The sequence below is a fragment of the Cheilinus undulatus genome, linkage group 8, assembly GCF_018320785.1.
Source record: "Cheilinus undulatus linkage group 8, ASM1832078v1, whole genome shotgun sequence".
Lineage (NCBI taxonomy): Eukaryota > Metazoa > Chordata > Actinopteri > Labriformes > Labridae > Cheilinus > Cheilinus undulatus.
The window spans coordinates 40947369-40972439 of record NC_054872.1 but is presented as its reverse complement, the minus strand read 5'-3'; the positions used below and the strand labels follow the sequence as shown (position 1 = coordinate 40972439).

At 38.5% G+C, this 25071-nt stretch overlaps 1 protein-coding gene across 3 annotated transcripts in view; it reads right to left on the bottom strand.

Annotated features, from left to right (window-relative positions):
• gabbr1a (gamma-aminobutyric acid (GABA) B receptor, 1a) overlaps positions 1-25071 on the bottom strand; it is a 212514-nt gene that overhangs the window by 137374 nt on the left and 50069 nt on the right. For all 3 annotated transcript variants that reach the window (XR_005992204.1, XM_041793190.1, XM_041793189.1), the window contains exon 7: positions 5032-5192. Coding sequence is in view for 2 of the 3 variants with exons in the window: in XM_041793190.1 (XP_041649124.1) it covers positions 5032-5192 (161 nt within the window). In the remaining variant the exon portion in view is untranslated. The remainder of the gene's footprint in view (positions 1-5031; positions 5193-25071) is intronic.

The window sequence follows — 25071 nt, the reverse complement described above, 5'->3', positions numbered from 1 at the left end:
CTGAAACAAGGTTGATAATAGACTTAGTTCTACATATCCATACATCTTCATTTCTCTGTTTCTTTTGTTGATAAACAACCACCAAGTTTCATGTAGCAGCAGTGCCGTTTTGAACAAGGAAATTTCTTACCTATAAGTTGGTTCATCCAATCAAGGATATTGCTATGACACTACAGGATTATGGGTAATGTAGTGCTTTTAACCATTATTGCAAATAAACCATGTTTTCTATAGAATTAAGTGTATAGTATAAGAATTTATGTCTTCTACATCCTTGGGTCTTAACTGGCGGTTCAGTACCCTGAAGTGGTTCATAAAGCCATTTTCAGTTGGATGTGTGCCTGGAAATAAATACACATCAAAAAGTCTATGATGCACTTTTATTTTGAAGGATGTCTTCATCTCTTGTTTAATTATAGGGGTAGACCAATTTTTTTTTCTTTTTATCCTAGGGTTAGGGTTAGTTACCTCAGTAACTGTGTTTCGTTCCTCCTTGTGTGCATCTTGTTTTGGAATGACAATAAATAAATCTTTAATCTTTTCTTTTTAATCTTTATTTTACAGATAATCGATAAAATTACATTGAAAATACAACATTAGTTTAAGCAGGCCACGCTCAACTGATCTCACACAAGCCCTCATCATCTGACGACCAGCTGGTTTCCTCTGAGCATGCTATAGGCTAATTGCACTCATGCTGCTACATTTAACCTAGCCATGCTCTGCTGCTCGCTCTGCAAGCTGCTCTTGCAACCTTCCTCCACCCCAGCTCTCCCTTCATTCTGCTGCTGACTTAATCAGTGTCAATCTGTTGTCATTGATGCCTACTCTGCATTGGGTTTTTTTGCTGCCTCTCTCCCTGCCTTAGGCTTTCCTTATCGGCACAGAGGGAGCAGGAACACGTGCTGTTCCTGCTTGATGATTTCCATGTAGGCTCATGGAACGGCAGGGGGGAATCCCAGAACAGCCAAATACAAGTGACAGTATAAGTGCTGCATAACTGTTGATAAATAAGTATTTACATCTGCAAATTATGTGTGTTCCTTGACAAAGTGGTTCTGACTGAACAGTTAAGAGCCACTGTCCTACATGATCATTTATCCTCGACATACCTGTGTCAACCAATTTAAACCTTGAGTTGAAAAACAACCACTGAATTCACTTCTAGCTGCAATTCAGGATTGAAAGTGGAAGTTTTTCACCCAAAGATGGGTTCAGCTTATTGGGGACATAACTGTGACACTGTTTTATAGTGGGTGATGTAGTACTGTAGTACTGATTACATGAGAATTTGTGTCATCTGCATGGCCATTTATCATCATTTCACACTGAGGAAGCTAGCAGTAAGTCTACCTTGAATGGCTATGACATTATGGCTAATAATTAACAATAAAGAGCAGCATGGGCTGAGATATGATGAGGCTGATGAGGGACAGCAGGAAGGGGGATGTGTAAGTATCTTATCTGCCTTTCTTTCCAGCCCTTTCCATGATGCTCCAAAGGCATTCTTTAAAATTCCAGTGTAAATGAACCTCAGCTGAAACTCTCGGGTTTAGTTACTCCTTAACAACGCAATAAAAGTTCCTCATCCTGTTAAATTCAGGTCAAGAAGACCTGCTGAATAATTACGCCTCTCCTGCCTTGATCTTGAGATGCAAGCAAACAAAGGGGCCAGTGGCGCCCTTGTCTTAATCTCACAGTTAAACAAAGAGATCACAAGATGGAGATTTGTTCTCCAACCAAACAGGAACCAGGAGCGGGTTGTAATAACCGGATGTAAATATGATAGCTAATTAATCCCTTTTTTATAATTGCTTCCCTGCTTCTCAGAGGGTAAGATCCTCATTACTATTCCAGCCAGGTGAAAAATGTTTGCAATCAGAAGGTGAGAAACCTCATTCCAAACACAGCGTACCCCAAGCAGGAGCAATAAAATCCCCCCTTGACTTAATTCAAGGAATTAGCCAGCGTCACTCACACAATGTTGTAGCAGCTCTCTTTGAGCTGTTCTATTCAAAGGATCTGCATCTATTTCTCGAGCCTGAGGCGCCACAGACTCCTGAAGCACGAGGAGTGATGTTTCCCAATCCCTGCGAAATCTGTTCATGCTCCTGCTTTATCTTTATGTTTATGGCAGCTACATCTGCGGCTGCCTGCTTCACTACACTTGTAATCAGAAGATGCACACATAGACACATTCGATCTGTTTGATGCAAAGAACATGCTGTACGCACAACAGAATGCGAAGAAGCATGCAGCGTGCACACTGAGCTCTGCATACATCCAGCATATGAATTTGCACACATATTTTCACAGAGCTGAAACCTTATTTGTTTCTGTGCTGTGCTTCAACAGTAACTGTGTTGCCATGCCAACTCTCCCTCTCTCCCTCTCTCTCTTACACTCGCATACGCACATACACACTCTTCCTACATCTCCCTGCTATTCTGTTTAACAGGATTCCAATGCAGAGCCGTGTACACCAATCAGAATAAAGCTCGTAGCAAATTTTCTAACCAGCCCCGGCACGGTTAACTGTTGGTGCCCCGGTTGCTCTCCAGGCGTCCGTCCTGCAGAGTGATTGATAATCACCCTCAAAGGAGGAGACAGAGGAGGGGGAGCAATTGTTTTCATGTGACTCTTGTTGAGAAAAACGGTTGCTTTTGGGGGGTAAAACTTTTAGAATAATAATTAGAAAAACACAAAGCTCAAAGGGAATGATTCTTCTCAAAGATAAATAACTTGATTTTTAATTAAAGTGCATGTCAGAGCAGTGGGTGGTAAACCGGAGGGGAAATGAAACCAGTCAGGGGGCGGATATTGGATTTATAGTGGTTGATAATGCTGACATTTTAAAATACCACTGTGATAAATGATTGATGAGCAACTAGCAGCAGGTGTGTTTGGTCATTGAGCACAAACTAACACTGCACAGGGAACGGCAGCTCCATTTGTTAAGAAGAGGGAGGACTTGAGGGTTTGTTATCGGCAGGGTGACCTTTACCGAAGCTCTTCTTTGAGATGTGTGACTCTGGAAGAGGCAGGTAAAGCTAAAAAGACAGCTTGTTGTAGGGATGCTTGACAACGGCAAAAATCATAATCACCATTATTTTTATTCCTACTGAATCACAATTATCATATATGTCACCTTTTGGGTGAATTCCAAATAATTAAAAAAATTCTTCATGTTCCTTCTGCAAGTTATTTTGCATTGCTCCTGCTCCAACTCCTCAAGACTAATATGAATGAGGCAGTTTTATCTCTTTTTTAACCAATGACTGCCTTTCTGTCATCCTCTTTAGCTCTCTTTCTGTTCAGACAAATCTCAATGCATGCCTTGGCTCTAGAGTTAATTTTGTTGACTAAAAATTATGACTTAAAATGTTAGTCTGCTACCTTTTATCCACCCTGGAAGGTTGTAGAAGACAGACCTCTAAGAACAGCTGAGGCTCCTCAGCCTTTATTGCATACCTGCAACCACCTCTTTGTTTTCACGCATTTTTTTCCATAAGGGGGACTGTGCGTCCCTTTTTACCTCCTGCTGCTATGTGTTCCTGTTTTGTTATCAAAGGTTTCATTTCTTTTGCTGACAGAAAGACTAAGACTAGCCAAGGAGACTAGAGACTAAAAAAAGGTTACAATGTTAGTGCTTGACTGCTGGATGTTCAGAAGTCATGATGTTTCTTCACTGGGTCTAGAATCAGTAACAACAGGAGCAGAGATCGGGCAGAGGGTATTCAATGCATGTCAGTATTTTTCTTTTGGATGCTTCCAGGTAAATTAAGTTTTGATAGATAAACTATCTAAGTTCAAAGAAAATAACTGCTCTGACTGAAGTAAAGGCTAAAATATAAGGACTTCTTATTGACAAAACCTTGACAAAGGCAGGGAGAGAAGCAGCAAAATCCCAGAGCAAAGCAGGCATCAATGACAATGAGAGGCACTGATCAAGTTAGAAGCATAATGGAGGAGGAGCTGGGCTGGAGGAGGGTTGCAAGAGCTGCTTGCAGGGAGAGTGGCAGAGCATAGCCAGAGTTTTCATCGGCTAAAACTAAAGTGAAAATGATGAAAATGTGACAAAAACTAAAAAGGGTTTTAATGTAAAGCCTACAAAAAACACTATTTTTTTCCTTTTCGAGGTTATATTTGGCTTTTTCATTTTTAAGATTAGTTTTGGGCCCTCTGCTGCTATTGGATAGGACAGCTGAAGAGAGGCTGGAAACATGTGGGGATAGAGCAGGCGAAGACTTGCACAAAACCTGTGCCAAGACCAGGAATCAGTCCCATGACCTTTGCATTGAGAACTTAGCTTCAGAATATGGGCGCATGCTCTATCAACTGAGTTAAACTGCTGCCCTATACCAGGGTTTTGCCTTTATTTGCATAGGATAGCTGAAGAGAGAAAGAAAATATGTGGAGACCAAATGCACCAAATAGCGCAGAGACCAGGTATTGATCCTGCAGTGAGGTCAATAACCCCTGTATATGGGTTCCTGCTTTACCCACTGAACTACTCTTGCGCCAACACTAAGATTAAGAACAGCTGCCAAAATTAACACTGCTTGAGCCCCTCTGCTCCTCACTTAAATTAAAGAGAGATCTGTTTTGGTGGGAGGGGCAGAGCTCAAAAGGTGCTGTTAAGGAGAGCAGGGATGCTCCATTTGCCACACATGACAAACCCATGGACAAACGAGAACAACACGGCAGGAGGCATATTCTTGATCATTTGTTTCATGATTGCTGGAAGCCAACATCTTTATTAAAATTCAAATGCCCAGCTCTAGTTCGCTCTGATGTTTGAAAAACTCTGACAAAAAGGTTGAAAACTGCTCAAAGTTGCAGAAAATGTAACAAGTGTGCATTAAATCAGAGGCAGCATTGACTAGAAATGGTATCCGGCGTGCGTAAAAAGGCACAACAGGGTCTGTTTCACTTGAGAGGAGGATCATTATTTACGTCCCTCACTGACTGACACCACACACCCCTTAAGAGCGCACCTCCTCTGCCTCCCCTCCACATGCACATACTCACCATGCTGTCGTAGTGGATCAGCTCCAGCTCGTAGTCGGGCAGGATGTCGCTCCTGTTGTTCACCAGGTCCAGGGCCATCTGAGCGGAGGGCATGCACGCCTGTCCGCCCGGCCAGCCTCCGCTCATGGGGAACAGAGCTCCGATGTACAGCTTCTTCTTTCCTGCGGACGGCCGAGGCCAGGAGAGGAGGAGAAGGACGGTGAGAGAAGCCCGGAGGAGCATCGCATGATTACGGGCAGAGTGAGCGCGAGCTGCCCGCGGGGGATTTCTGCAAAGCATGCTTCAAGGTGAGCTGAGCTGGAGCCACTGTTGGCCCCAGGTGCTGCAGCGGAGGCAACCAGGTTATTTAATGCGCGAACTGAGATGCAAGTGAACGCAACACGTGTTTGGGAGCAGTTTGGATTTTCGTTGCAGGTATTGTGCAACCCGATTGTTTTGTTAAGCGACTCGACTAAATATTGTATTCGACGTGTGATCTAGCATAATGCATGGTTAATTATGCATGGCATGCTTGATATTTCGGGACAAAAAAGTCAAAGATGGGTCAGCCAGCTTTTACTTTGAAGTGATCGTGTAAAGAAGCCGCGCTGCTCATCAGTCAACTTTCAAACGAACCTCCGCGATCCTGCTGCCCAACACGTTTTCAACGCGACTCCTCATGTTGAAAAACACCAAACTATCGTTCCTTATTTTGCTTCAAATCAATCATGGTAATCTGGCATGTCCGCGCGGTAAAAACTCACGACTTTTACGCAAAAAATACGCGCGAATTTGACGCTCAAGTCCGCGCAAGAATACGTCAAACGCGTAAAAGGCGTGCGGATTGGAGCTGCAGCGAAGAGAAACAGGACTGGAGTGTGAAGTGAGAGCTGCAGCAGCAAAAAATAGCAGGCTACATTTTTTCCTCCCCCTGTAACGCAGCCCTTATTCCAACAGATGAGACGATTCGCCGCGGAAAAGAGAGCGCGCCAGAGCTCTGCGTCTGATCCACTGCAGCACCGGCAGGCTGAGAGAGAGAGAGAGAGAGAGAGAGAGAGAGAGAGAGAGAGAGTACGGGCAAATCTGAAATGTATGCCGAGAGAGAGAGAGAGAGAGAGAGAGGGAGGGACAGAGAGATAGGAGATGGTTGGTGGGGGCTCTGTGCGAAATCTCCCCAAAAGGTTTTCAAACGAGTTACACGCTGAGTTTAACATAAACAGAGCATCCTTTCCATAGAAGTCCAAAAAAACATCATCACTTGGTCACATTTTTTCTCTGCATTACGCAAGTCCTTTTTAAGAATAATTCAGGACTTCATTTTTGCAAAGAAACACGACTAATGTGATGGATTAGGCTGTTTCTCCTACTACCATTAAAATCTGCAGCTTCTGACTCACACTGTTAGGTGCATCCATGATAAATGTCTAACCTACATCCAGCAAAAGCTGAGCTTATTGGATTAAAGCTGGCCAGTTTAACAAACTGTGAAATACAGAACGAGGGAGTCATGATTATTTCCTCCAAGGAAAAGTAAGGCTTCATGCTAAAACTAACAATCAAACACTAATAACCTGTGTTTCCATATATATATATAAAATATATACCTGGGTGGTAGGTTTATTTTTATGTGTTTCTGCTCTTATGACAGTATTCATCAGTAAACTCCACATGTCCATGCTTATTATCAATGATATGGAGAGGGACATGTCCCATCCACTTTTCAACACCACTCATCACATCACATCCGTCTGTCCACTGTGCACTATTTTCAAAACACTTTCACTCACACAGGTCATTTCCACCGAGTGGTCTGGTTCAGTTTGGTATGGCATAGTTTTTTGTGTGTGTTTCTATTATCAAAAGTTGGAAAGAATTCCGAATAGTTGACCTGTACCATCAAACTTTTTAGGCACCCTTACTCTGGGATGCCAAGCTTACCTATCCATCCTCAAAAAATAGATAGGTATGCAGTGACGTCAATTTCAGAGCACAACCCCACAGCTCAGCCAGGTTGCTCTATGAGGAGTTGGTTAAAATGGGAGAAAAACAGACTAACATCTGCTTTTATTAGAAATGTTTGGACCCAACAGAGATCCATGCTGTTTCCTGGACCGTAGACATTTATATGTGGTCATAAATCCAGTTTCCAGACATTAACTGGCCCTGGTTTCAAGAAGGCTACTGTATTTTTAAACAGGATCAATGTACAGCGGCTGATTTACTTAATCAAGTGATTTTAACCCCAGTGAAAACATTTTAATTTAATGTGATAAATTCTCACAGTACTGCTCTCAACTTTCATATTGTGTCATATAAACTGTTAAACAACTTCACTGCTATATTTATTAATAACAAATTAACACTGGCATTTATTATAATAGGGTATAGTCTTAATTATAATATAAATGATTAACACTGGTCTTTATTATTATAGGGTATAGTCTTTATTATATTATCAATGATTAACGTTGGTCTTTATTATAAAGGGTATAGTCTTTATTATGATATCAATTATTAACGCTGGTCTATTATAAAAGGCCACAACGGTGGGTGTGGTCTGGTTTCTTCTTCTTCTTCACTGGTTGTTTAATAGTGATTAGAGAACACTCACAAGCATCCCTGCCACCTAGACTGGTGCGTTAATACTGTGATCGTCTTTTTCATTGTTCAAACATATTAGTCATGTGATTTCATGCACCAAAGTGACACGGTTCAGGACGAACACAAACCCAATTACACTTCCAGTATGAAGGCACATTTAACTGAAATTCCCCAGACTTCTCCATCATCATCTACAGAATGTATCTCATTCTATGGCCGATAAAGAGTATCAAAATGGGTTAAACTGCATTAAAACTTATTGCAGAGGACCCCAAACCTCTGTTAAATTGTCCCACCTACTTTTTAATGCTTCTAGCACCCACAGAGATAGTGGACTGGAGCTATCATTGTAGAGCACAGGGGCACATGATGATGTCAGCAGCATGCAGCTGCAGAAAAAAAAGTTAAAACTGCAGCTGAAGAACCTGCATTTTTAACGTGAAATATTTATGTTTAAGTGGACAGCTCTTTAGTGCATCAATGTTGAATATATATACTGTGGATTTAAAGTAGATAAAGAAGAAAAACTGTTGGAAAATATACTTTGGTGGCAACAGATATACCTGGGTGGCCCACCCATGGAGTTTTCCAATTTTAACCGCATGCTTTAACAATCATACAGTAGAAACAAAACTGATTAAACTGACTTAGAAAGAAGTAATAAAAATGTATCAATCCATTCCACTCTTCTGCATATTATTACACAATAAATGTTGTGTTTTTGTAATTTGCTTTTAATTGAGATAACCAAAAACTATGTTTATTTCACCATGATTCAATACCACTAAAAATCTTAAAATGGCTCAGATCATTTAAGCTTCTTTATCAAAACAGATTGCTGTAAAAGCTTGAGGTTATATATCAGTCATACTTCAAAGAATTTCAACCACAGCGTTTTAATATGAATCTAGATTTGGACTAAATCACACTTTTCAAATGAACAATCAAACAGTCAGTAATATTTCTCTAAAAATGACACTTCTGTTTTATTAAGCCTTTCATGAAATCTTCATTTGCACACAGTCTTTAATCCAAAGATATTGACTTTTTTTAATCCAAACAATGCATGCCTTTCTAAGCCAGGGAGTTTCTAATCCTGTCAGCTGTGGATGAATTATCCATCAATGGTTAAATCCATTTATTGACTTGTTTGTATTAAATATTGATCAGTTGAACTAATCCCTCTTCAATTGTTTTGCACCATTCCTCTAAGGACCTTAAAAATGCTGCCTGCACACAACGGTAGATATAATGTATGTTCAGATGAATAATTGCACAGCGTGTCCAATAAGGCATTAGGTCAGTACAGCATTACTCTAAATGTGATACCTATAAAATGAGCTACTAGTGTAAGTGATCACAGCAGTGACGAATGTGAATAATGCAAGGTTAAACATCAAAGTGGTCCATTATGATATGCATAAAACAGAGCTAGAGTAGGGCTGAATACAGAGAAATACAGGTCATAGTATAAGAGCAAAGAACTGTACACAACAGGGTCTAATGTAGGAACAGTCATGTGAGCCATGCCGTGGGACTGCAGTTATGCACAGCAGGGATTTGAGAATAACACTATTTTAAAAATGCTAGCACACTCACACTGAACATGGGACATTGGTATAAAGGTTATCACATTTATGAACTAGGTAGCGTGTGTTTGCATGCTACTATTTACTGATTGGCACCAGACTAAGTTAAATACTTGTTTTAAAGGTTTTGTATAGGAACAAAACTAGTAGTTCCCAACTGGTCCATCCTCAGGACCAACCACCACCTCTCTACTGACATATCCCCAGCCAAATTTCCAAACATTTCTAACCATTCAGTTGTATTTAAAATGTTGCAGCTTGGACCTTACATGGAGCAAAACATACGATAAACAAAGAGAGAGGACTAAACATGTAAATCACATAATTCCAGAAGCCCTTGGAGGACATGAACGCATGCATTTTATTTTGCACCATTTCTTATAATAACATGGAAATGTCTATGTTTTTTTTTTTGTTTGTTTGTTTGTTTTTTAAGATCTCTACAATTAACACAATCTTTATGGGAAATTTGGCTTTTTTAGGCTGAGATAATTGGAAAAACTGGCTTATCACAGCAAAACAGTTAAACAATAAATATAAGGGATGCACCATATAATCAACATGATATTTGTATTGACAGAAAATAAGATTTTCACCGATATTTTCCACCATTTCTTTGTTTTAACAATACTTCCTGGCAATAAATCTTGTACAGTTAAAAAGCCTGTTTATTTCCCTTTAAAATGAGGCCACATTTGTAAGGAAGATGCACTTGTGGGATGAGCAGCAGAGCTGAGTATGTGGGTTGTGCCCATGAAAATTGTGCTTTATCTTCTCTGACAATGCAGAATAAGCTGTGTGACATTGGCAAAGAAGATTTGGCAAACTTTTCATGGGCACAACCCACATACTCAGCTCTGCTGCTCATCCCACAAGTGCATCTTCCTTACAAATTTGGCACCATTTAAAAAGGAAATAAATAGGCTTTCCAGGTGGTATAAGGTTTATTGCAAAGAAGCATTATTACAACAAAGAAATAAACAACCAAAAACAAATTTACTTACTTTTAGTGCTAAGTTTGTAACCATAGATAAAAATCATCTACAGGACTTAACATTAACCATTCCTTTTTCTTATTACAGCAGAATGCTCACTATTTCTGATGAAAACATCGTCTGAATGAGTTAAATTATCTGATAAATATGTTTGAAGCATTTATTATTCGCTAAAAATGTAATGACTCTTCCACTTTTGTTGTCATTTGTAGCAGTACTACCTTCTATTTTGAACTATCTTAGTTTTGCTATTGTTTTTATGATTTTTATAAAGCTTAGGAAGATATTGATGAATGAGGCCCATTCAATTTTCATCACTTTTTTATGTTCAAGCATACATTTGCTAACCCACTTCTGGAGCCTGATCCACCAGCTGAGAACTGCTGTGCTTCATAAATATGAATTCTGGCAAGATGAAGATGCTGGATAGGAAAGTGAACTGACCCCAGAGATTTGAACAAATCCTTCCAAATGTCTCTCTCAGATTTTACAACAGTCTATCCTACAGTTTCTGTATCACATCAGAGGATCACAAAGTCAAAAAGATTCATTCCTGACTTCTGACAAAACCCTCAGTTTAAGCCAGATTTAGCCCGGTTTTAACCTCACCTTCCCAACATCTGTTTGACCCCCCCAAATCAATAACTCCACACTCACAGGGCTGGCTCTCACACACATAAACACACACAGACAAACAGCTCTGCTCTGTAACCACCTCTGCTAATCCATAGACCATTTCATATCTACCTCCCCTCCACGGTCAAGTCTATAAAACGCTACAGAGTCCACCGCTGAAAAATCAGCAGAAAATGTGGCAGCAGAATCAATCACGGCTGATTTTATTTGCTTTCATTTCCAGGGTGGAAACAGTGAAGTAACCTTTGATAGGGAGGAGACCGGACTTCTGTTTGAACCCTCAGTGAACATCCAGCACAGCCTTTATTCTGCAGCTCTGACACACAGAGACTTGACTACGCACACGTGCACCTTCTGACATATTCATGAGTGCAAACATAAGCATACCATGTAGAATTAGGTTGTCAGACTTTCCAACATATCCTGATACTTTTCAGTACCACTGTAGGTCAGAACCCAAAAGTGGGTCACAAAGCCAGTTTCAGTGGGTCACAGATGTGTTACTAGCAAAAAATGCGGTAAAAAGTCCATTATGTGCCTTTATTTTGAAGGACATGTCTCTGTTTCTTTGTTCCAACATATTTTTTGTCTCATCTCAAGTCTGAAACAACTTGTTTTTCACTGAAAACGTCTGGTTAGGATTAAATAATTGAGGATGTTTGGGTTGCTATTTTTCATTAAGGAGGTGGTGGAGAGTCCTGAGGCTAGACTACCATATGATACAATGGGATATGGTAATGTGGGATTTGACTGATATAATGGGATGGGATGGGATGGGATGCAATACGATACAATTCACTTACACATACACAAGTTAAGAACTGCTGTTTTAAAGGATACACTCTCCATTATTCTAATGATCAATACTGGGGTTGTGATACAAGAATTGTGTGCTTAGAAAAACCAAATGATATCAAATGCCTCTGTGATACACTGCAGCTAAAAAAGAATTTTTAGGCAGCTGATCTTGGGATTTTTTTTTTGTTTTAATTCACCTAAATTTGCAAGCAAACTCTCACGCACTGTCTAAATTACTTCAATGTTTCAGTACCAAAACGCTGAATTTTTGACTGTGTCATTTTAAAACACGTGGTGCACACATAGACTGTAGAAAGAATCGGAAAAAACCCTGTGTGACGTCAGCCATCTGCTTGCAATAGGCGGACTCAAGCGGCTCTTAAAGCCAATCCATGGAGGCTTTCATATTGAAAACGTGGTCTCAACCAAATTTTGGATCAACCTAACGGCCCGTCCACTAAGTGCGACTTCCTGTCAGCCTGCTAGCTAGCATTCTGGTTGACAGAAGCGTAGCCTCTGCCTGTCAAGCTATCTGTCAATCAAATGAGACGCGCCAATCAGTGTTCATCCTAAATATAATCCAAACGATCGTGGTACAAAAATCCCCCCCTCCCCCCCAGTGAGAGCACAAAAATGTTTGGTGTTTTGAATCAGGCTGTAAACCAGTTTATTTCTAGTGTAAAAACCGGCTGTTTAACAGGTGTCCAGATGGGACTTCTGGTGTTCCTGCAGCCAGCCTTAAGTGGAAAATCACTATATTGCAATTTTTTGCACTTCCGTTTTTGCTTCATTTTTTAGGACTGGAGTTTGCTGCTTGGGTGTACAAAGTATGCAAACATTATGAAAACCTTTATCAGTGGTAACAAAAAAGCTCTGACTTTTCAGAAATCAGTTAATCTTCAGTGACATTTTAACCAAAAATCAGCTGCAAGAAAAAGAGAGAGCACTATCAAAATGGCATTAAAAAGCTACCTATATATTTGCATAATAAGGCAGGTTAAATGAGTTTGTCTGCATTTTTCAGACTTCTGGACTTCTTTTTTGTTGTGGTGGCATTTTTCAATAATACACAATAATTGATAATGATGTGTTTTCACTATAATGATATAAAAGTTTAGAAATCTTGTATCATAACAGTCCTTTATAGAATCCCACGGATAAATCAGCTTTTTCAAACAAAATCTGAGTAACCCTGCAGCTTTTTTACCCTTTAAAACAAACAGAATAATTTTGAAAATACATTTCCCAACATCATTTGGCATGGACTGATCTTTTACAGAATATTCAAACCAAAGATGAACAAAACTGAGGTGCAAATAATGCCTTTTTTGACTATTAACAAAGATTTTATTCAGTCTTATGCTCATGTTTCTGCAGTTCTCGTGAGTGCACTAATCACAATGTAATGTTAGTGTTAAGATTCACTTTTGAAAATTACTTATTGCAGCAATTTAGAAGAAGACCATTATTCCTCCCGTCTAAATTAAAAACCCTCTGTAGTTAGGCAATGGAATATGACTATTATATAACCCTGGTTCATTACCCAAATCTCATTATCTGGATATCTCCATGTAGCACAGAGCTATTCAGATCAAGCTGCTAACAAGCCCTCACAGGCTGAGGTGAGTGTAGTGATCATCTGCTGGCATTTGCCTTCCACTTCCACCTCCTCATCCTCGCTGCCACCCTGTGACCCCTCCAACGCACGATCAATTATTCAGCCGTGAACTTTATCTGCTTTTTTTTTCCTGCTCCATAATCCCACAGCCGATACAGGCAATCACACTAGCACCATCACCGGGCATGGCAGTGTTAACAACCCCCGTGGAGGCAAAATGGCACATTCAGAGATGGCATTAGCTGTGACACAGCCTGGAAAAAGATGCAATGGAGGCATGAGTGCTGTAACATGTTGCTGAGCTGCTTTAATGAGGGCCTTGTACTGTATATTTGTGTGTCTGCGCTTTGCACACTGGGCATCCTTCAGGATAATGGCCTGTTTCTCTCTTGGCAGATGTGTTAGTGGGAAAATACTGTTTTGAATGTTCCCTTTTTAACACATTCGCCAGATGACACTGTCCTCCCCCTGCAGAGCACATTTTATTCAGGGAGAAACCCAAATGATTGTGAAAATGCTCTGAAAAAATGCATTGGGTAAAATACATCTGCATGCCTCCATTCCTGAGATGCTGATATTGTGTATACGCAAGATATTTTGCTGCTGAGATCAGATTACACTCATAAAAAGGTATTTCAAAGTCCTTTCTTTGTGTCCGCTTTGTTTTATGTTTAGTAGCAGATGGTCCGGGTACAAAATCAAGCTTTATTAATGCATCACAAGGACAGTGTGTTTGGATTTATAGGTACATAAAACTTAGCCAGTGTTTCGAAAAATACAGTTAATCCTGCGACATTGAAACAGTATCATCATTACTTAATTTGTCCAGCAGCAGCACAGTAGTCCACCTTGTTTCCAATAGTGCAGCCCAGCAGTTATTAGAGTCATATATCACGCCTTAGTATCAGGGCGGAGGAGAGTTTAGAATAATAAGTTCATTGTTCAACTGTCACAGGCCTGGAACTTTTTTTTTAGCAATGTTTGGTGACCAACAGTGTATTAAAACGAAGAACTAAGCTCTGCTGTATTGCTTCACTATCTTGTTTTGATGGCTAATGCATCAGCTGTTATCATCTCCAAAGTCCTTTACTACTGTGATTACTGTATGATTTTAGATTGTCATCAGGGAATGAATCACAGATATATACTGATATGATACGCCATTATGGGTAGGGGCGACGATTCTGAGTATTTAAGGGCCCATGTCGAGTTTATGAGATTAATATTTGGAAATGAATGATGCTGAAGTGCGCATGCGCAGTCGGTTGTGTGCAATCACATGATCCTGGACGTCCGCTGGAGGGTCAGGAGGTGGGGGGCAGCGCTTTAAGTGGAAACAATAAGCGCCGGTATTCCCATTAATCACCTGTTGTCAGAGTGTCACAAAATCACAGAACTAATTTGGGTGATATGGAACAAAAATAGCATCTCAGTAGTATTTTGGCTGAACTTTAATACATTATACATACGTGAATATTTTTTTATCTACTAAGAAATAACAAAATCAGACCTCTAAGTCAAATCCACATGGGTCAAATGTCACATTGGCAATTTTATTAAAAAACATCTGATCATTGTCAACATGGACACGGAAAATTACATAAAAACCACATGCTGTGGGGGAAACAAACTATTAGATGATAAAGTTCCTTAAATAAAATAAGAAAATAAAATGCTTTTTTTCCATTAGACCCAGCAGTTGAAATACACTGTTTTGTGTTTAATAAGCCTGTTACTGTCAGTGGTTCATTCTCCTGGTATTACTGACTTTCTCTTCATGATTCCTTACACCATAAAAAACATAACATGTAATTTGAAATAACATAAAAAACAATGAAGCAAAACGCTATACCTTTAATGTAAACCACAGCAGCTATCTCCTGAGTGCCAGTTTTCTCTCCTTTGCTTTGTCATATTTAATCCATGTTTAAAAAGCCAAGCTGGTACCAAATGAAGAGCTGCTCAGGATTCAAGTAAGTGTAGGCTGAAGACGGCTTAACCTCCGTGAGTGCCTGTGTGTGTTTGTCTTAAAATGAGGAGTGGTCAGTGGCAAGTCCCCATCTTAAAGATGTAGAAAATTATTGGGCTTCAGACCACCTTAAATCTGGTCTAAAGTCTGTGGCACAGCGTTTCTGAAACATGGTGTGAAGACAGATTATTTCATTATAGGCCGAACTGATAATGCAGATGCACACACATGTACAAAATTGTTGGTACCCTTCTGTTAAAGAAAGAAAAAAAAACACAATGGTCACTGAAATAACTTGAGACTGACTAAAGTAATAATAAATAAAGATTAACTGAACATTAACTAATGAAAATCAGACTTTGCTTTTGGATTTTGGTTCAACAGAATAATTTTAAAACTCAAAACAATTAAACTGGCCTGGACAAAAATTATGGTTTAGTATGGTGATGGTGATATTTTAATAATAATAATATCTTGGACTTATATAGCGCCTTTCATGAGATCCAAGGTCGCTTTACAGAAGAGTGGAAAACAAGACAACACAAAAGACAAACACTAAGTTAAGTGTATGTAGGGGGCAGGTTTAGGAGAGACTGTAAGCTGTGGTAAACAGGTGGTGCTTGAGGAGTTTTTTAAATATGTCCAAGGATGGAGCATGGCGGATGTTTTCAGGAAGGGAGTTCCAGAGGATGGGGGCTGTAGTCCTGAACGCTCTGTCTCCATAGGTGCGAAGTTTGGTGGTGGGAACTGTGAGAAGGCCAGTGTCTGACGACCGGAGGCTCCGGGTTGGGGTATATGGCTGAAGGAGGTCAGAGAGGTATTGAGGGGCAAGGGCGTGAAGGGATTTGTAAGTGAGGATATAGTGCGATATCTTGTGAACCTTTTTGTGCAATCACTGCAATCAAGGGATTTCTGTAACTCTCAATGAGACTTCTGCACCTGTCCACATCAAGAACATCAAGCTGCTTGGAGATGGTCTTGTCACCTATAGACATGCTTGTCTATCATTTTCTTTTTAATGTCCTGGGACAACTGTCTCCTTAGCTTTCTGTGGTCCATGGTCAGAACACACCACAATACCAAACAGCACAGTGACTAGTTTTCACCCTTTAAATAGGCAGGCAGACTGACTGATTACAAAGTTTGAAGACACCTGTGATGCTAATTACAGGACTCACCTTAGTTTAACATGTCACTATGGTAACATTATTTAACTTCTTTTCTAGGGGTACCATCAGTGTAGTCCAGGCCAGTTTCATTAGTTTGATTTTTAAAATGATTCTGTTGAACCACAATTCAAAAGCAAAGTCTGATTTTTATTAGTTAATTTTCAGTACAATTTTATTTATTATTATTACTTTAGTCAAGTTATTCCAGTGGCCATTGTAAGGGTTTCTTTCTTTAACGGAAGGGTACCAACAATTTTGTCCATGTGCGTACATTTCTCTGAACATCAATTAAGAGTCATCCTTTACAGTTAATGAGGCAACATCAGATTTTCAGTTCATTTGGGTCACTTCATCAGGGGACATCACCATGGTAACTGATTCTGAATGTGTGACATATCCCAGAGCAGGTACTTCTCAGAATCATGTTTCAACCTGAATGAAACTTCGCCTACTGACCAATCAGATCACTTGATCTCACAGCTCTGTTGGCTGATGGAGAGGAGAGAAGAGATCAACAAATAGTGTGTGCTTCCGCGTTATTCTAAAATTAAAATATATATAAATAAGTTTGTAGACTTGTTTTAAGGCCATGATCCTACAACAGCAACTAAAGAAAGCACAGAAGACTTCTATTTTTGAAGGTAGAAGATTTAAAATTAAGGACTCTTACTGCTTTACATTAGCCTACGTTTAATTTTTATGAGCCACATTCCTGTCCGTACACAATCAGAGATACCGCTAAGGTATGAAGTCTTAAACATTCAGACATGCCATGTATGACAAAGGAATGTATTTAAGGGAAGAAAGAGAGGAGATTATTTGCAGATCTGTTGTATACTGAGTGATATTATAAGCCTTAATTTGCACATTCACAGTCAGATATTTTCCTGTGTTGATCACTGCAGCTGTGTTTTTATTTTGGATTTGGACTTTTTTTTTTTTTCCATTTCACAGTTTTCTCTGAGTTTATAAAATATGATGATCTGCTGACGGCAGACTCATCCATGATTGTGAAAGCCTGCGTCTGTAAAACACAGTTTGCCATGTAAGCCGCTCTCTTCCTCCTGTCCCGTCAGCACAGACCTGAGATGAATGATGCCAGTTTAGACAACCCATTAACAGTGATTTAGATTTGTTTTGGGCATACAGATGGTAATTTCTCTGTATGTACTGAAAACTGATATCTGATTGCTCAGACTGCATACAGAGGTGGTCTGGGGTAACCTCGTCCAGATTGGATTGACACATTAAAACTGACGGTATTCAGCTAGTGTGTACGCTGTAAACTCATCTTTAAAAGTGCTCTGTGTAGTTTCAGGAGATGGGGTAATTTACATTAACACTCAGGCTCTGAAAGTTTTGATCTGCTTAAGAAACAGACTGAAATTAAAGCTGATCTGTCTTTGTGTCACCCACAAAAGCAACCGAGACCATCAGAAGAAAGTTGGTTATTTCTGTATTTCTATTTAATTGCTTGTCATCTCCTCTGCTGAATCAGTGTCAGATGAAAATTTTCACTATGTGGACCAAAAACCCATTTATTTATATTCAAAGACAAGCTTCAGAGTGGTTCGATGATCATTACAAGTCAGCAGGATGTTTTTCTTTAACGCTGCTTATACATGAGCGGTAACTGAATAAAAGAGATGCCATTCTGTTTCCAGGGTTCACCAAAAATCAAACAAGACTAAAGATTCTGGCAGAAGCTTTAATTTGTGGTATTTTAACTTTCAAAATCTTTGTTTTCAAAAAACTGGCTTGCCAATAAAACTGATTCCTCACCCAGACCTAGGTCAAGTCTTGCTGAGAGTTACAGCTCTTTTCAGAGATTATTTGTCTCAGCTCAGCAGATGGCTTTTCATTTGATACTATTTTTTGAAACTACTGATACTATTTTGCCTTTTATACCTAATAAAAATAAAACAAAAATGCACAAAATTGCACAGTATAACCAAAATCGTGCATCAGTATTTAAATACCACAATTCAGCCAATAGACAACTGGCTCTTTTTGCATTATGTTTATTTTGTTGCGACACCCCTAGTTAGTCCAAAAGGTCACTTTTTCTGCCCTGAATAAATCTCTCCTCTGATTCTGCAGTTAGACATACCAGATGCCAGAATAAAATTGATTGGACACAACAGATGAACAATGGTAACTGATATCCGATTGGCTGATTGTTGATGTTAATCATCGGGGTCGATATCTACTGATGCATCTCTATTTAACACACACATTAACGAGCATGTAGGTAGAGATTTTGGATCTGTACGCTTTAATGTTGTCATTGTTTTAGTTCTGTTGGTATCATATTCACTGCGTCGATGGTTTTGTTCTACTGTACTCGGAGCAAACAGAAACTGGAGATGCACTCCTACTGCATAAACACACGCACACACAGTATGGAGCAGACACAGACAGGAGCAGGGTATTAACCTTTCTCCCGCTGAGGAGGCAGTAAGTGGGTGGTGATGGCACATGGAGTGGAGAGAGAGAGGGAGCAGAGCCAGAAGGAGGTCAGTATTGTGACAGGAGATGGAAATATCTATTTGTGGTAGCGCTGTTCTCTGCTGCTTTGTTAATTTTTGTGTTTGTCAAGTCCGTCTGTGACATTTAGAAACTTTTATCAGCAACTTCACAGGACAGCAGGCACAAATGATGGGTGTATATTCTGAGTTTAGTGCTGCATATTGTTGGTTTTTGGCTTGTGAAAGGGTAGCATGGGTCCATGTGTAATTCAAAAGAGTAACTGTGCTGTGTTTCCAGCTTGTAAGTGTATGATTCAATATCTGGCTAATTCCTAATGTGGTGACATAACTGGAGAGGGTGAGCCATCCTGTAACAGAAACAAATGTATTCATCATCCCAGCCATGGTTTACATAAATATGGAGGTACAAGTGGAGGTTTTGACCCTTTATTTTTACAGGAAGGGCTGACTTAGCACATTAAAGCTTTTTTAGAAACTGCTGCTATTTCATATTTCGAACAGCTTTAATATGCAGGGCTGGAGTTTGTGAGCAGAATATATATTATATGCAACCAAAGTTTTCAAAACTTTAAATTTATTTATACTTTTCTATACCTTTAGTTTTACAATCCCTGTTTTTCAATGACTGTATTTAAAGGTACAAGAAGCTTTGAAAACACAGTATAAATAAAAAAAGAAGCTTTGAAAACACAGATTTTCAGTCATAATTTACCCACAGCAGTAAAGTGGTAGCAGCAGAAAGCAGTACCAACACATCCGATGCCTTCATTTCATTTCATTTTTCTACCCTACCACCCAATGAAAGACAAGGAATACATTATGGAATCAGTGTAAATAATGTTTTAAGTTTCCTTTTATATCCCATGTTTGACCGGCACCTTATAAAAATATTTCTCCCGCTGACTTTCAGCCACTTTAAACTATTTTTCTACCTTTTAACCCCTTTAATTATTTTAAACTAGCATTTTTTGCCACTTTGAACTTGTTTTTGGCACTTTTTGCACAAATTTTGCCACATACAACCAATATTTGCCATTTTCAACCACTTTTCACATTTTTTTGCCCTTTCTGTCTCATTCATGCCATCTTAAACCACATTTGCAGCTTTTGTCCCATTTTTTCTTTTAACCTATCTTTTACCTCTTTTCCCAACACATTACTTTAAATTTTTGCCACCTATAACTCATTTTTGCCAGTTTTGCCTTTATTTCCCAATTATTTAATATTTCCCCTTAAAGTTATTTAGTTCCTTCTGCTTTATTCTGTGATACCCTGACATTTGTGCTGAGCTATTGCGTCTGACATCATAAGTCAAACCCCATCTTCAATAGTAACTTACCAAAGAAGCTCATTCTGTTTTAAGAGACAGGGTTGCATTTTAAAAAGGCGATATTGTACTACAGCATGAAAAATGGCATTCAAAAGGCATTCATTTTTTGTTGCTTTCATAAAAGTGGTCATTATTCAGGTCAAATATAAACTATTGTTACCATGACTTTCCTGACCCCAGTAGGCCCCCCATTTTGCTGGGCCCCAGAAAGCTCTCCCCTTTATCCCCCCTCATGGGCGACTTTGCTCCTCAAAGGTCTTATTTCAGATATCTGATCGATTTTTGAGCCTATGTTTTAGTTGTGTGTTGGCCAGGTGGTCAGTTGTTGGTGGTCTTTAGTCGATTAGTAACGGTGTCAGTCATTGAGAGAGGGCTAGTGAAGTCATTTTTCTTGTTATTTTGATGATGGAACACGAGGGTTTGTTAAGGCCAAGCATGAGCCAGATATCACTAAAAGTTCTATATTTCATGGAGCTTTTCCTTTCCAAAATCCAAAATGTGAATGAAATTAATAAAACATTTTTAAAGTATCACATAAAATGTACCACAAAATTTCATCAATTTCCCAAATGTTTCCATGAAACTTGAAGCCCAAATATTTAAATAAAAAATCCCATGTAATTTTTTTGAAAAATTTCCAGCAATTAAAAAAAAAGATTCAAAGCAAATTCCCTATAAAAATTCGTATCAAATTCCCAGAGATTTTCAAATACATTTCCCAAATTTCGTTAAAATGACAGACAACCCCAGCCAAAAAAATTCAATCAAATTCCCTCCAAAAAAAATCCAAAATTTTCAAAAATAAAAAAAAACACTTAAAAATTAAAGATCAAAGTCCGCCAAAAAAAAAAGTCAAAGCAAATTCATCAAAACTACAAATACATTTCTAGAATTTCCATGAAAATGTCAATGCTAATTTCTGTTAAAATTTGAAAGGAATTCCTCCAAAATACATTCCCTGAAATGTCATTAAGATGGCAAGAAGTTCAACTAAGCATCCAAACAAAATCCCTAGAATTTCCATCAAAATTCTCAAAAAATAAAAAAAACCTCACCCACCAAAAATTCTAAACCAAACTCCAAAAAATGTACAAATAAATTCCCCAAATTTCCATGAAAATGCCTGACGATTTCTATCAAATTTCCCCAAATATCCTAACAAATTTCCCTAATTCCCATAAAAATGCCCAAAAAATAGTCAAAGCCTATTCCTCAAGAAATAGCAAACTTAACTCTCCAAAAGACGCAAACATATCCACAAAATTTCCATTTAAATACTTTAAAATTTCAGTGAAATTCACCCAAATATAAAAAGAAGATCCCTAAAATTACCCTGAAAATTACAATTAATTTCATAGCAAATATTTCCAATTAAATTACTTAAACTTAAATCGACATTCTGGACAATGATCTAAAAAATTCTAATAGCAGAAATTCTAACAATGTTGTGGGAAAGCCAAAATGTAATGTCCTCGCATGTGCATGAAGTGTCAGGAGGTTAATGATGAAACTTAAATCCCGGTATTACACTCTGATAACCCACAGGTCCACTCATGCATACTATTAACTTTATCACCAGTACTCTTGGCAAAGGGCAGGAAAATACAAAAAGAGGTGAAAACTAATAAGAATACACCATCTTCATTAAAACTCTGCAAATCAAATTAAGCAAAGACGCAAGTCAGTTAGCACTGATGAGCTGAGCTGAAAACACTTCTTCACTAATGATGCTTGGAAGCAATTAGTCTTAATCTTCTCTCTCACTGCATTAACTCATGAAAGAAGGATTTGCTTGATAAATAATATTCCTGGTGTAATGGGATGGCAATAGAGGGGAAACGCTGTCAGCCCTGTTATATGTATGTGTTCAAAAATCAGATTTGAAGCTAATGTCTTTACTTTCTGAGTGCAGAGCTTTAAATACAAACGAAAATCTCGTTTCACACAGCAGAGAAAAAATATAATTGGAAGGATTGTTCCTGGATGGCAATTCATTTTCACAAAAAAAAATCTGATTTTCCAGCTGGCATGGGGATTTAAACCTCTGAGGTAAAGAAAGGGGACACTCTATGCGTTGGGCTACTGCTGCCCTCTAGTGGCGGCAGAGCACATTACAGAGGCAAGAGAACTGAATGAAAGATCAGAGGTGCCTTAGCAGTCAGGACATAAACACTCACTACAAACACAGGCAGGTTGAATTGTCCCTGTGAATTTAAAACACCATATAATATACTGAATATTTCACAAGTTAGAATTTTAAAAATATGATGATTTAAGGGCCATTCTGTTAAGTAGTAAGGAACCCAACAAACTAAGAGATGTATTGAATTAGATTGATATTAGTACCCTTTATATGTATGCTGGACTTACAAGACATTTTTTCACCTTCCCCTGTGAAAGGCAATGATTGATACAACTCAAAGTTGTTTTAAAAACTAAATTGGAGATAGAAAATTTCCAAACTCGGTTTGATGTCAATAAAGGGACTAAATATTAAGAAAAGTAATTACAAGTTTTTTGGAAATCAAAAGAAAATTAATGGTAAATTAAATTTAAATAATAAAAACACAAATTAAATTTAAGGCTGAAAAGATTCATCTGATCATTCCCAAAAAAAAAAAAAAAATCACAGACAACCCCGGTGACAAAAAAAAAGTCCTCTGCACCTTGTGTTATCAAAAAAAAATACCTTTTCGCTTTTCCCTTATTTCCATTTCAGTCCATAACAAGTTAATTTTCTGTGGTTAAGATCATTTTAAAATCTTAGGTCAATCTATACAAGCAGGTCAAGTCAAATAGCTTTTCTCTGAGACAGCAGAAAAATCCAGAATGACACAAAAACAGCTTTGATTGCAAAATAGTGGTATTTTTAAATAAAATGAGGGAAAAAATGCATGTAGGCTTCATTTCTGCAGCATAAGTGTCCCCTCTGGGGCCATTTTTATGCACATATACAAAAACCACTAAATATTACATTTTTCACCCTGATTGATTTAAATTTTGGTGACTTTGATGCATGTCAAAACAGGCTTCAAAGTGATGGAAAAATAATACTAATGAAAATAACCAAAGCAGTTTTGATAGGGTCACTTTAAAATAGGTGCTTGTGCCCCAATGAAAAGGATGTGATTAATCATGACTGACTACAGAAACTCCGAGTCTAATCACAAATAAACGTTAAAATCTTTTAATAAAATTCAAGATTTGCAATGTTGTCATTGAAATAGTTTATGAGATTTAATTTTGGGGGGTTGTGATTGACCAAACATTATCATGGAAACAACATAAGGAGAAAACTCCAAATCTGTAGCAATCCTGTATAAATCCAGAAATATATTAAATAATCAGGCCTTTTATTTAATGTATAACTCACTTATTATTCCTTAAGTATCTTACTGTGTGGAACAATAAATTCAATAGTCGTGGTACAAAACAAGCCCTATGTATAAAAAAAAAATGCTGATTATTAGGCTCATACAGATCTACTCTTTCTGAAGTCAGAATTCAGTTCATGAGAGCCAGTACATTTTGAGAGGTGTTTATAAATTTACTGTAAAAGCTAAAAAAGATGGGGAAAATAAGCTACAACGAAAAAAGGTTTAAAAAATAGAAAACTCTGGAATTGCAAATATAAATTTAAAACTCGTAATTTAATGTTATTTTAGCTATTTTGATGCTGATAAGTGTAATTGATCTGTGGTTGTTTTCTTTGCACTAAGCATTTTGCTTCTGCCTGTGCCTTTTTAGTCACTGCTCACAGCATGACTGGTGACTGTTTAAAATGTCTATACTGTATGTAATTTCATGGCTTGTGTGATGACTAACTCAAAAATACTACTAGAATCAGCCTGCAGACCACATGCACATGTTAGTGTATACTAACAGTGTACACTTTAAGATGGTTCAAAATGACATCATTCCCAATCCCTTTTGAGATTTGTTTGGCTATAACCTGGAGATCCCTGTACCTCAGGGAAAAGCTCGTGTTGTCACAGCATTTACCTCTTTAATACTCAGATGCCTCGTTCTTTCTTTCCTGGAAAAGCACAAGCATCCCCTAGCTTCTAGCTCCTAGCTTCAGCTCCTAGCTTCAGCTTCAGCTTCCAGTTGGATTTGAGGCACTATGCACTTATCAAAACTTGAAAAAGAAGATACACTCTTAAAGACTCTTTGCAAGGCTTGGACCCCGTTTTAGAGTTAAAAGAGCCACTGAATGAGGATGAATAACAGCAAAATAGTGGAAATTCCCTTCTTCAATCCATATCACTTTAAATTATTATGTGTTGTGCTGTAACACGTGACTGGGATGGCTCGGATGGGATGGGTGGAGTTGGGAAGCAGCAAGGGAAACTTAAAACACTGTAACCACTATAATGCAGCAGCTGTTCTGTTTTCGAGTGTACTCTTCCTTGGAACATATGATGAAGTACTGTACTGAAAATCCAATACAAAATTCACATGTAGGCTGCTTTTGTTGTGCAGTGCACTCTGAGTGGTGATGTTAAATGGTTGCATTGTTCTTCTCCTACCATCCCTCTCTATGGAGTGTCCTCCTCAAAGCCTTTTTAGTTTTAACTCAGGTTCAGGTACAGATGGTGAAAATTTAAGCCAGTACCAAAACTGATGTTTTACAGAGCAATTTGGCCAATGTTGATGCCATCATTTATATTGATGTAGGACTCCTACTTTGTAGACATTTTCACTCACATTTGAACATGAAAACAGATCAGAGTTTGTCTAACTGATAACTTTTTTCTGCCCTGCGGAAAAACTTGATTCAACAGATCGATGCCAGCATAAAATTGACTTGACACAACAGATAAACACTGTTAACTGATATCTGTTCATGCCACAGCATTTGGTCAGT